The sequence below is a fragment of a genome, unplaced genomic scaffold (assembly GCF_019419815.1).
Source record: "Pyrus x bretschneideri cultivar Hongxiangsu unplaced genomic scaffold, Pyrus_bretschneideri_v1 Contig3, whole genome shotgun sequence".
Classification (NCBI taxonomy): domain Eukaryota; kingdom Viridiplantae; phylum Streptophyta; class Magnoliopsida; order Rosales; family Rosaceae; genus Pyrus; species Pyrus x bretschneideri.
Window position 1 is genome coordinate 11,336,935 of NW_025999612.1, and position 13,880 is coordinate 11,350,814.

The following is a 13,880-nucleotide window of genomic DNA, read 5'->3' on the forward strand; positions in this document are numbered from 1 at the left end:
TCTTCCGAATAATATTATTTATACTATGTTTTTATATCATATTTTCATATTACTTTAATGGTATCTAATATGAACAGCAAGATCATTTGAATTAATCATATTTTTAAATTAGTTCATTATTTAATAAATTAATAATTAAAAAAAACTTGTTAATTAAATGATGATTTCCTTGGGTTTTGCAAATTTCAAATGATGTAGCGGTCTAAGTCAAATTCTATTTAAAGTGGTATAAAAATATGATATAAATAGAGATATGAATAGCATTACTTTTTCCTTCCTTTTTTTTTTTTTTTTTCTTTTTTTCTTTCCTTTCTCTTCTTCGCACCGTCCACATATGCTCTCGTCGACGCCCCAGTCAGCGGCAACCCCTCTTGTCGCCGCCGACAAAATCTCCTTCTCGTTTGAACCTTTTACTTCTTTCTCTCACCTTTTGCCTCGTTTAAACCTACAAGATCTTTGAAGCCCACCTCCAAATTTGCCTTCTCTTAGCTATCAACCGCTAGAGCTTAAATGTCCCACATGCCTAATCTCTGGATAATTTGCAGCATCATCAATATTAACCTCACAAGGAGAGCTTAATTTAATTGTACCTCATGCCTAATTTCCCAGTGGCTTACGGATTGACCTTGTGATCTTCTCCACCATTGACAAGAACTCTAGATGATTTTCTACCAATCTTGAGGCAATTCACCGATGTAGAATGTGCCACGAATTCCTGTGAGACACATCCCACGTTAAGGCTAAAATTATCAGAGAAGATGAGTGGGGTGGCGTTGACATCGATCGAAGCCTCGGATCGAGCCGTGTAATCAGATTTTGAGATTTAGGCGGTGGGTGGGGTTGTCGGTGCAAAGAGATAGAGCAAGGGAGAGGGAGAGAAGAGAAGACGAAGTAGACGAAGCGAAGGTCTTAGCAGTCCTATTCTTTTCGAGGTATCTCGCTAAGACCGTCTAGGGAGGTCTTCAGTCGTGGCCAGTGCTTCTAATTCCATTAAAACTAGTTCTTGTGGGTGATAAACACAAGATTATATTAATTCTTAGTCCAGTTCAGTTCATTGGCGAAGCTATATAGGGATCAGAATGGGCCCAGATCTACTCTGACACTTTCTTCACACCAAAAAAAAAAATGATTATGCTTCTGATTTCCAAAGATTTTTCAGGGTATTAGGGTCCTGACTAGAATACTAGGTTCGATTTAAGGATGATGGTTGTTATGCGGTTAACCAACATCATTGTGAGTTTTGGTGGACTCAGGTGATCAGAGAGGGAGAAAAAGAAAGTAGGGGAGAGTGATTTCTTCATTATTTCGCGTAAAATGACTTTTATTTTGAATTTGACTCGTGATACTAGACATGGTAGTTAAGTTGAGGAAGAGAATGACAAGAACGACGTCATACCAAACCCAAATGATGGTGGTCGATAGCTCAGGACATGACATATCTTTATTTTTCTTAGATTAGAGAAGCGTTTTAGGGTGAGACTTTTGGGTCCCTCCTGAGTTAAAATTATAGTTCCGCCACCGAGTCCAATGAAGGCTAGTGATGACGAACAAATGCACTCTTAGCAAATTGAGTGAAATTGCGCAGCGTGTGACAACAAATTTATTAGTTTTGTGTCTAAATAACACTAATCTCTTCTAAATAGGTTCACATATTTTGTATGAGATGAGGCGCACACATTAAGTTTAGCATACCAGAATGCCATAGATGTGGTATACTCTCTTATTTTTTTGGCCAAACCAATATTACCTTATGGAGAGTTTTTTATTAGGGAATGTACGTTATTTCTTCTTCTTCTTTTTTCAGTTTTAAACAATCATGAGATATGAATATGATTTGTCTTATGGAAGCATTGCTTGAAAGTTCGTAAAGATAATTAAGAAATTCAAATAAATTAACATGTATTGAATAAATTTGTAGTGGATAATTTCAAGTATAAATGCTATAAGTATCATTGAGTTTTATAAATGAAAGGTTTTATGACTGATTTTAATTTACATGTTTTTGTTTACTGAATTTGTGATATTTTTCTTTTTAATTTGAATCACAACTAACTACTGATTTTGTGATATTTTTCCTTTTAATTTGAATTAATAAAAAATGTAAATAAAGAGTATCTTAAAGAAACAAAAGTATCTTTTTATAAATAAACAAAAGTAGATCTAACTTGTAAGTTTTACTTGATTTATAAGATTATATGCATGCATGTACCTCAAATACTTTATATTACAATTGTCAAAAGTCAATACTTGGATATTAGAAGATTAGAGTTGAGTGTGGAATTTACTCCACTAATACATTCCTTCACTTAAGATTATTTTGCTAATTAATCACTTAATTTAAGATTTGGAAGCAAGTAAAGCATGTGCAAACATATGATGAGAAAGAAAAATGCCACTTTCCCAACCTCCACACTGTCAAAAACCTTTAAAAAGACAACAAAAAAAAAACATAATTTGGGGGAAAGCATTTTAGCTTCTTACACATCTCTTTTTATTTATGGTCAGTCAACGGCCCATACTAAATAGGAGTGTATAAGAAGATAAAAAAGATGTGAAAATCATTTCCCAATTTACACACACACACACGACATAAAACTATAAATAAAAATAAATAACTTGATGCTTTCATGTCTAACACCATTCATTAATTTTTCGCATTTGACAGTCAGATCGTCATGTGACATTATTAATTTACAAATGGTATAATCTTAGTTGATCTTTGACGGTATAATTGATGTTTATAAACTTATGATATAATATTAATAAAAACATTAAAGAATGATCCAATTACCACACTACGTAACCACGTGACATTTCTGAAAAACTTATGATCTCAATGTGGAAAAAGAATGTCCATCGAGGACGTATAAAACAATGCAAGTCACTTGGTAACATTCACTTAACCAACGTTACTTACAAGGCAAACTACCCATCCACCCATGAACACCCCCAAAACCTAAATATTCAAACCTTAACCCACTTCCTCAAGCTCTCTCAACTCTCTCAAAAAAACATGGGAGAGGCTTCAACGCCCATAGACCTAGCAACTTTCCTGGAAATCCCGGCAGACAAAAAGCCACAAATAGCCACCGCGACACATGCTCACCCCCGCATGATAACCCCCGTATGGCGGCTGAGCCCGAGTCACAACGGCAGCACGCTATATGACTCATATGAGTTTCGAGCTGTGACTCACCAACTCAACAAGGCCATGCAAGCTTCGAAAGCTTCTTCGTCGAGTCGTTATATGTACTGCTTCAACTCGCCCATGTACAGACAAGGGTTAAGTCGCATTGTCAAAGTGCGTGCCAAGAAACCGAAGATAAAATTGTGCCCGCCGCGGTTGTCTTGTGTGGCTACCGGGGACCAAAAGCCAAGCGCAAGGCCGGCAGGGGCGGTGACGAAGGGGTTTGTGGCAAGGGCGTGGAGAAAATTGAAGCAAGGATTTTTGAAGAACAAGCAAAAGAATGAGGGTTGATTACTACTACACTGCTTGCAGGTCTCCTCCTGAAGTTATGAGCAGTTTCAATAAGCCTTTGGAGGTTGTAAACTATTTATGTATAGCATTCTAGGCTGACACGAATCTTCTCCGGTTAGAACTCCGGCACGCTCAAATCTTTCGTCCTTCGGAGAAACCGAAGGGGTCAGCCGGTAGCTATTCCCAGAGCACATTTCTGTTGCAGTTCAGTAGTCATGCATCCCAACTTCAATCGGGTTTAATCTCCTGGTAATATATGATTTTCTTAATTTCAATGTACTTTCAGTTATGTATAGTACGAGAGACTTCCATCCGCCGCTTGGTATCCCACCGTTATATTATTGATTTGAGGCGCCACAGTAACATTACTAACTTACCAGAGAGTATAGGTGTTGAGTCCTCGTATAGTAGGATACACCGTTGGTCTTTTGGCCGGTGTCGAAAAATTGTAAAATTTCCTATTTCCATTGATGATGAAGTTTCATGTACAACAACGCTTCCACAAGAAGCATGCTATTAAAAGCACACCCAAAAAAAAACAAAAAAAGGAATAAAATTATGTGTGGTGGGTTTTTAAGTCATCTTCAGCGCCATTTCTTGAAGAAGAGCTCGCTTCTGCACAGCGTTTATCACGTTGTTGGTTTCGGCATTCTCAAGAACATCGGTGACGATGGCGGCTGCGTGACCCAGTGGCTCCTCGGCTGCCCGCCTCAACATGAAGGCCTGCGCACGACATAATATGGCAAACTTAGTGAGGGGTTTAGCTATAAATTAGATTGTCATCTGATGAGAATTTTGAGAGAGAGAGAGAGAGAGAGAGAGAGAGAGAGACCTGGCCGTGATGGGATATAGCCAACGTACAAGGTTGTTGAAACCAAGGCTCCCCGTCGACCTGAACAGGCAATGCCGCAAAGAGCTGTATCTTAATTGACTGGCCCTGTGCCAGCCTTCGAGCACGGGAAAGCCCAACCTGTACCAAACAAAACAGCAGATCGGAAAAATAGCACGCTATCGAAATCTAGCGTTCACGCTGGATATGGAAAACCATGATCCGTTTTTGAATTGAAACTAACTAGCAAGACATCATTCCGATATGTAATATATGCATCACACGTATAGTGAGGTAGAGTACCTGAAGTTTCCCAAGGTGCCATGTTCCAGAAATGCTCACAACCTCAAGTATTTTATCATGCATAGATTGTGGATCAAAATTATCATAATTTTCGTCTTCATTTTGCCACAGATCTACACCACCCATGTAGCTCCCAATGTTCGCTACAAGCACACCTTCCGCGTCCTGAAAATGTGGGCAAATTGTCAAGCACTGATAATCTCAAAATTAGTCAATCATAATTATATCCAGACAGCCAACTTTGAAGCAATATGATGATTTCTGAATCAGTAATGATTGTGCTGTGTATTTATGGTTAAAATCTTTTCATACTCACGTCGGGGACATCTACCTCAACGCCATCCACTTCAACTTGAACTTGCCACGGAAAATCTTCAAATGTTCTATCTATTATACCCTTCGCACCTTCTCTTGCATAAAGAACTTTATTCATGAACTGCACGTAGATAACAATCTCCGTATCTTAAGCAGGACGCGTGAAAGTAAAATCTGAATAAAACTACTAACAAACAACTATTACAACAGGAACCAATTTAAAATGTGATGTGATCCACCCAGGGTGAGGTATGATTGTATTTAATTGCTTTCTAAATTATAGTTAACGACATGTGATCTCAGACTCGAAGATGCAATATAGCACCACAATCCATCAGTCTAATGCCTAATATAGCACAAGGGAGATTGACTCTAAATAATTTGAATTCCATTTTAGTTAAGTATTGATATTACCTGGTTATAAAACTTCTCTGGATTCTCCTCTCGTAGATTATGAATGTCCAAAGCAACCTTAGCATCACACCCAATTCCTGCAAATGAAGCGGGCCAGAGTTGGTGATAAATGGTAAGTCTGGTGAGATCTCATTCAATGTGATGAAAATCTCACGCAAAAAGGCGTAGAAGTTAGCCAGAATACTCAGAACTAACTCATCAACCGACCATATTGACATTGTTTCACCAGATTTGGGATAAATTTCATAAGTTTTTCTTTTCTCCTTACAGAAAATATTCCATTTCACCTCATACATATGATATATAGTGACAGTGAGCTATAAACAGACTGAAAGAAAAGATGAAGGTAAAGATGTAAAAGCCAACAAATTGATAACTGGCCCAATACAACAGAGTAAGACTGGGGACCGAGACTTCACAAGCTAATGTGAGCTGAGTATATAGTTTGAGAACTGATCTGAGTTAAAACTCATGTCAATAACTATGAGACATACAAACAGCACGAGAACAAGAAAGATCAAGCCAAAATAACAGTATTCCATCCAACTACTCTAGGTGTATCTCATTTATAAACCAGATAATCACAAGCTACTATGATTACATACCGAGATAGTTGTTTAAAAACTTTGGCGACTGGAGCTGCTTCCCCTGTTGATTTACAATTGCTACCTTCCAACGATCAAGGATGGTTACTGCAGCATGCTCTATGTGGTGCAAAACTGTGCAAAGGCCTCCTTGTCTCTCCACTGAGCCCAGACCTCCTCCCCATGACAAAACTCTAGCAAGATCATTCCCCGTTCCAGCAGGAAGAATAGCAACTGGAGGAGGAGAAACAAAATTTTGCTCTTCTATGGCATCCAAAACCCAACCAACGGTACCATCTCCCCCACACACAAGAACTCTGAAGTGCTGCACCTTTCTGAACAAATAAAGACCCACCTCTGGTCCCTGTGTTGAGCTCAGCTCAAAAACCTATATGAAACACAAGTACATGCAAGAATTAAACAAAAATATATGAGATACCACAACTACTAATAACGAACCGGTTGATCAAACTTCATAGACATCAATTGAGGAGACAGCCCTCCATGTAATGTTGATAAAATGTAGCGGTTAGAATATTGCTTTTAGGGCTTCCTATTACATTAAGGAGCTAAACTGGCAGGTCTTTTTTTTGTTGCTCCCATTAGATCCCATTTGTGCAGTGGTATTTCCCACAAAATTCAAACCTCAAACCTTAGTAAGAACATTACTTAACCCACATAAATAGAAACGAAAAGAAATAGTTTTTTTTTTCCACCATGGTATGCAATAACCTTTCTTGACTCATTCAAATATCAACAATGGCAAATAATTGTTTTTTCCAACCATTCAAGATAGTAGAGAAATCAAACCTGAACAGGGTTGAGAAGAATATTCAAACGTTGCCTCAATGAATTCCCACGCTGAGCCCCACTCTTCTTGTTGATAAAAACTAACAAGGGTCTTGCATCTGGTGATAAATCAATCAACTTATATCTTTGTTTCATCCGTAAAACCTGAGACTCGTCCTTCTTTTTGTTTGACGTGCTCCTCTTGAAACTGGGCTTAGAATCCAACTTGTTATCTACATCATCATCTTGGTGCTGCAAATCCACATTCACAGTACCATTGCGGTTTTCCTCAACTTCATGAGAACCATTAACAGCTTGAAAAGTACCAGCTATGCTTTCTGTAGACATATCCCCAGTACTACCACTATTTCCCGTGACAACAGAGTTTTCATTTCCATGCTTTGACTTCTTGCTCTGGCTCCTAATAGTTGCACGTACTGAAGATGCTATTTCATTGGCTCCATGAGTAATGGTGCTCAAAAAACCACCTGCGGAAGTCTGGTTCAATTCCTTTACATGAAGGGGTGACAGAATCAACCTTCTGAATGGACCTAGATCACAAATATCGCCTGTTTCATTGGACATGCTACTGTGGCAATCAACATGTACCACTGTTTGACACCACAAGCAGTACCATATTGGGGATCCACCAAGAAAAGACCCACTACATGGTTCTTCACAATAGCTGCAGAAAGAAGTTTCATCAGGTAGATCTGCTGCCTCTCTCCAACGGACAGCCCACTGGTGCATCACGTGCTCAAACCCCATCATGAAAACACACTTGCAATCCTTATGCGCACTAGAAGAGCAGCTCAGATGAGCCACAGCACCACAAATGTTGCAATGGTGACTAAAACTATCTGAAGCTGTCATAGGCCCAAGAGTTTGAGAAGGGCTCATGGATTTTAGGCAAACACAGCAATTCAAGTTCTTTCCACGAGATATAGATTCTATAACCCAAGTATGAGGAGCTATAGGAACCTTCTGACGTGCCTTCGGGTTTTCCTTTGACCTGGCTATGGCTTTCATCCAACTTAAATTGATATTTCTCCTCCATTGGAAGGCGGAGTAGGCTATGGTAAAAATTCCAACTAGGGCTGCAATAAAGCAAGAGACTATGAAAAGGCGATCGGTTGGATTCTTGTTGTTCCAATAGGGCAAAAACATATCAAAGTCTCCATCGTAATCCATCCTCAGTGACAACCTCTTCGAATCTACATAGACGCACCCAGTAAACTGCCTAAAACCCAATTTAATTAGAAATCAAAGTCATAAATCCTCCAATACGATTTTATCATTCGCTAACACTATCAAAACCCTCAAACTCATTCCAACACCCAACTCATCATCCTACTTAATTCATACACCCTAGTTCATAAAAATAAGAAAAATTGTTCAACACATAAAACGAATATTATTCCAATTTTCCAAATGTTTCCACAGAGCACTTGGTACTTGCTAACATTGGATTGTTCAACACATAGTTCTATCATGAAACTAAAACAGAAAAATTGGCAGCTTATTGAAAAAAAAATATATATCTAAACATTTTAAACATAGATGATAGTCCAGTCAAACCAATAAACTTCCATATTTTCAGACCAAGCAAACAACCCAACCTAACCTCCTATAATACTTCATTTTCTATTCCAATTTCTCGGCAACCAAACAGAAAATCTAATACAATACAAATTAACATACATACATTCCAATATCTAACTATATATACACACACATTATATACGCACGGAAACATGAAGATTTCAGAAAATGAAGCATGAAAGGATTGAAACTGGAAAACGAAAAAGGACTTACAGTGACGGACGGCGGAGGACGGAGGTGCGATCCGCCGATCTAGCTTGATCCACGCCGGGAGGCAAAGCTTTGGAGAGTGTAGGAATCAGAAGCTAAAACCCATATCCAAGGAAAAGCAAATGGCATTTCGAATTCGATTTTTTGTTTTTCTTGAGCGCTAATTAATTAATTTTTGTTTATTTATAGTTGTAAGATTATGAGGTGAAGTGGTCGGCTGGTGTAGTGTAGATGGCGCGTAGGCTACGTGGCGGACGGAGAGGGCATGACGTGGAGCGCTTTTTGTGGGACCCGGAACCTCCGTTCTCCCTGGCTGTTCGAATACTTGACACTTGACGGCTCCCTTCGGGCTCCGGTCCCTTTCGGGCCGACATCGGTGTAATTTTTCATTTACAGCAAAAATATAGAAATAATTAGGATTAAACCACCGGAAAATGATCATTTCCAGATCCTTTTCACTTAATTCTTTTCATCAAATAATTTAAGTTCTTAAAATTTGATCTAGCGGCTACAAATAATGGCACACTCTAAAAGTTATAATAACTTTAACCATTGGATCAAATTTCACGGATTCAGATTGTTTGATAAGAAGGATTAGATAAAAGGGATGCAAAAAAATCATTTCCTAAACTACCGACCTAAATTAGGATTGAACTTTAAATTGGATTTTAGTTACTCGTGAAATTTGATTGTTTCACTAATTCCAAAAAATTTAGACACTTCAATCGACATCAAAGATATTTTAGGAGAATACACTTCTTTTAAAAACACTTCTGCCCAAAAGCAGTTTCACACTAAGCTCTTATATAAAAAAGAAACACTTTTGCTCAGAAACAGTTTCATAGTAAGCTCTTGTACTTAAGAGTATAACGAAAAGATATTTTAGGGGAATCCGCTTATCTAAAAAAACACTTTTGCTCATAAGTTGTTTCACAGTAAGCTCTTATATTTGGAGTATAACGAAAATTTTAGAAAGAATTTCAGGTGCTTATATTTGGAGTACATTCAATATTCCTGGAAAAGCATTTGTAATTACTTCATGTAAAAAACACACGACGGATATTTCTTTCAAAAAGCATTTCAGGTGTTTCTTCAACACATAATCACTTTGTAATTTTTTTTTTTTTTTTTTTTTTTGCAAACATTATTAGGACTGCTTGTGCTGATTTGAAAGTGTTATTTTCAAAGCACTTCCAATGCTTAAAAATGCTTTTAAAATAGCCCCAAAACTTTTAAGAAGCAGCACACAAGTGCTTCTTTCAAAGACTGAAAGTGCTTTTTGAAGAAGCACTTGCATTTTTACTAAAAATTTCAATATACTTCTAATGGAAGCGCTTTTACTAGATATGCTTATGAGCAAAAATGTTCTAAAAAAGACGCTCCAAATAATACTTCCAATTTCAATTTCCAAGTCGCTTATTAAAAACTTCTCGTGCCTGAAAGTAAAAGACACTTCCAATAAAAGCACTTCTTAGCAAAAGCACTTTATAGAGATGCATCTCCAAACTGTGTGGGTGAGTAAGAAGGGTTCATGTAACAAAACTTAAAATTGAGAAAGCCAATTTCAACTTCAAAATTAAACCGAATAACAAAGGAAGCGATGTTCATGATCATAAAAGTGCCAAGACACAACACATCAAAATCCTTCCTATATCTACTCATTCAAGCAAAACTGCAAAAAGTTTTCTAACTTGTTTTGCATCCATAATAAAGACTTTCACGTAACCCGCTTAGATTGCGACAGCGATCCGTCCAGCAACTTGGTCGAGATCCCTCTGGCCACTAGATGAGATTTTCCTTCCACTAAACACAGGAATACAAGTAGTTTAGTCGCCAAAAACTTCGATTCATGTTGTCGTTTGTCATAATGAAACCAAGAGTTATGTGAAAGGAACTCACCCTTTGGCGTCAACGTCAATGATGTTTATCCTCTGCAATTGTTGAAGGATGTGACGAGCAATTGCGCCACTGCTTTTACAGAAATGAGGCGGGCGACTGCCGTTCCTCTTGCTTCCTCCATAAATCCTACGGAAGGCACCTACACCAAGACCACCCCTCAAGTAGACTTTCCTTGCCATGGATGCTGCAAAGATAATTAAATTCGGATTAAGATACGCACAGTAAACAGTTTTATCACACCAAAACTAGTGGAAGGTTTTGTGCATATGTGGAGAAAGGGATAGAGAATTCCACATACCAGATCTGATGTAGTACCAATCAGGGTCGTACGGTGCAAGCTCCTTGAATGTAGCAGGTCTTCACAATGTCGGTCCAGTCAGGAAGCTCAATCTATCATGCGAAATGAGAAGAGACTCCTCATTGAAGAGGGGCAACAAAGTAAACCTACTAGCGAGTGAAGAGATATCATATACAAAAAATCATTAAACAAAGTAAACCTACTGGCAATTACGTTTCTACCTTCAAGGATATCACGTGACTATAAGAACTTCTGTTTTTTGTCTATGTAAAGAAGAAAATAAGGAACGAAACACCAGCTAAATAAGATTTCTTTCGTAACAAAACTAAAGAACTTGCAGCCAGAGCGGGTACAAGATACAAAATCCAGCATCCATTACTGATGGCCACAACTAAAGGGCCTAACGTAACGGTAGTTTACACACATTGTATGCAATTTTTGTTCACTCGAAGAAAGTGAGACAAACGACCATAACATGCTTAATTGCTAATGAACCTTTCAGAGACCAAAACAACACAACGCAGAAATAAAAGCAATTTCAAAGGATCTACTATGTTTTCATAATAATTGAACACTCGCATTCCCTCAGCGCCACTCAATAGCGAAAATGGCATATCCAATCCGGTGTTTTTCCGAAGCATTATAGTTCAGCAATTTCCTTTTCCCTTTACGAGCCAAAATTCAGTTTCCTCTCTTAAAATCGCACAAATTGACCAATGTAAGAGATCCAACAAAACCCACAACAAACGCAGCCTCCCATTTTTCACAAATTTACACTAGTTTCAGCATACAAACTATAACAAACTCGAATGCTGGAGAACCAAAAATTGAAACCAAATGTTGCGATTATCTAAGCTTGCAATCTGTGCATATAACAATAAGTGTATCGATCCTAAAATATATAGGGCTCGTGCTTTTAAAATAACTGACAGTGATTTTGGCGAAAATGTTTTTGGATTATAAAAGCATTTAAAGTGCTTCCCGCAAAGTGCATTTTGAGGATTCACCTGTATTTTTACGGAAGATTAGTTCCAAAAATATTTTCACCAGTAACGTTTTCAGTCATTTTAAAAGCACTTCCAAACCAACTCATAGCCACACAACACAGATATATGCACACACACACAAATGAGAGATAGAGACTGACTCGGCCGGAGCGCTTCAGGTGAGCGGCGTAGGCCTTGACGAATTCATGGGGGGACACGTCCTTCACTGTTCTCGCCGCCTCCATCTTCCGATTACGTAAAGCTCTGCTTCACCTTCTCCTTCTCCTTCTCCTGCTTGCTGCGGCGGCGGAGCACGTCCGAGTCTTCTTCTGGCTTGTGCGTATGGGAGGAGTGTAACCAAGGTTTGGGATTAGGGTTTTATGCGGTTCGGCTGTTGAAGCATATTGATCCCAATTGGAAAATACGAAACCCGTTCGTTATTTTTTCTTCGAATCTCAGATTGGGCTTCTTTCACATTTTCCATATTTGGGCCCAACTAAATCAGTTTTGGGTTTTTGGGACTACGGTAGCCTCAAGCCCAAGTATTGTGGGTCAAAAACATAGGCTTACATATTATGAGTCCAAGGCTCGGTCTCTTGGTCATCTGGTAATCGAGGTTTTTTTGGTCACCTATATTTGAATTTGATATTAGGGATTGAGATTAAAATAAACAATATTAATTTATTTTTCACCATAATATCCAATTTAATGGAGAGTGGCCTTGCATTCATTCATCACGTAGTGACCAAAAGAACATTTTTGTAAGGATGGTGTTATTCACACATATTTTTTTACCTCCCCACACGCCCCATGTTAATTTATATTCTTTGATCTTCTTCAATTCATCAATCCAACAAGCAAAAATTAAGAAAAGTGTGTAGGAGGTAAAAAGAGGTGTATGGATAGCTCTACCCTTATGTAATTATACTAGCGTCCTTAGAATTAAAATCAAATCTCATATTGGCCTATGAAGTCACGAATTATATGGCTCGTTTGGAAGTGCTTTTAGAATGGTTAAAAGTGCTTTTAGAGAAAATAATTTGGGTTTCAAAAACTGTTAAAGTGTTTCCTACAAGAAGTACCAGTTATGTGCTTCCAACTGGTGCTTTTTGCAAGAAGCACTTCAAGTGTTTTTCCATAATTCACTTTCATTTTTACAAATGATTGGTTCCAAAAACATTTTCATCAAAAGCATTTTTCGCCATTTAAAACTACATCCAAACGTTGTTTGTTATCATACTCAACCTCGACACAGTTATATTGGGTTGACCAAATGAAAAGGAGGGCCTTGTCATTTAGCCCCAACACCAGCGAGCCACATTAAAGGCTACCCTGGGCTGTAGCCTAGGTAGCTTTCGGTAGAAAATAAAATTTTACAGTAATTTTTACTGATTTTTTAATGTAGCCCACCATATATTTAGTTACTAATTCGAATTATCTCGGTTTAATTATATAATACAGTTTACAAACCATCTCTTTTTTCTCACAGCTTGTTTCTCATCTCTTCTTAGTACATGTACAAGTTTGAATTTGTTTGAATAACGAAAATTCTTAACTCACCTTGTGAAAATTTTATTAAGCTAGCTGATATTGTGAAAAATACAGTATTAAGTTTCTTTGTTTATAAAGTTTTAATCTTTAAGCTAGCTCACCCTGATGAAAATTGTCTAGCTCCACCATTGAGCCCCAAGCCCTAATCGAATAATGCAAGTTACTTGTACATGGGACTTAATTATATTAGAACGCTTATTAAAAAAAAAAAATTAAAATTAAAAAAAAATAAAAAATTTATCAGGTTAAAATGTGATTGAATAAGAAGAAACACTCTTAAGAAAAATATGTATTTAAATTTTGAAAGTTTCTGCTTGGTTGTATATTGGTAGGATTTCTTTTTTCCTGGGTTGATAATGTACGTAAAACAAAGGGTTGATTGACTAGGTCTCTTTTCTCAAGATATATCCATCCCACAGAAAAATAATGTAAAAAACTAAACACCACTTTAAGCTCAAAGGCTTCCAAGTATATACGTATTGAGATCATCTCCGATTCTCAAATCATGCGGTCCTCATTAACCTAATTTCACTTGCTCAACTCACACAAAAATCACACCCTCATTTCTCTCTCTTTTGAATGATCCGGATTATTGAGTCTGTCTACCCTGGAGTTTGAGATT

At 37.7% G+C, this 13,880-nt stretch overlaps 1 protein-coding gene and 1 pseudogene across 3 annotated transcripts; both read right to left on the reverse strand.

Annotated features, from left to right (window-relative positions):
* Positions 1-3,924: 3,924 nt before the first annotated feature.
* On the reverse strand, positions 3,925-8,696 carry LOC103931359 (diacylglycerol kinase 1). 3 transcript variants are annotated; one of them, XM_048589312.1, is made up of 8 exons: positions 8,528-8,696; positions 6,734-7,926; positions 5,945-6,311; positions 5,340-5,416; positions 4,927-5,046; positions 4,611-4,775; positions 4,311-4,448; positions 3,925-4,201 (listed from the first exon to the last, which is right to left on the reverse strand). In XM_048589312.1, the coding sequence occupies exons 2-8, from the start codon at positions 7,901-7,903 to the stop codon at positions 4,052-4,054; spliced, it is 2,187 nt and encodes a 728-aa protein (XP_048445269.1). In that variant the 5' UTR covers positions 7,904-7,926; positions 8,528-8,696; the 3' UTR covers positions 3,925-4,051. The 3 variants fall into 3 exon arrangements, with proteins under 3 accessions (XP_048445269.1, XP_018499052.2, XP_009339100.2); XM_018643536.2 differs by having other exon boundaries at positions 6,734-7,948; XM_009340825.3 differs by having other exon boundaries at positions 6,734-7,952.
* Positions 8,697-10,073: 1,377 nt separating this feature from the next.
* LOC103931358 lies at positions 10,074-12,129 on the reverse strand (annotated as a pseudogene).
* Positions 12,130-13,880: the final 1,751 nt, after the last annotated feature.

Excerpts from the sequence above, each read along its gene's own strand:
- LOC103931359 (XM_048589312.1), bottom strand. The coding sequence starts at position 7,903 with ATGGATTACGATGGAGACTTTGATATGTTTTTGCCCTATTGGAACAAC. Across the intron at positions 5,417-5,944 it reads GTTTTTAAACAACTATCTCG|GAATTGGGTGTGATGCTAAG; the intron begins GTATGTAATCAT and ends CTTCATTTGCAG. Across the intron at positions 5,047-5,339 it reads CAGAGAAGTTTTATAACCAG|TTCATGAATAAAGTTCTTTA; the intron begins GTAATATCAATA and ends ATCTACGTGCAG.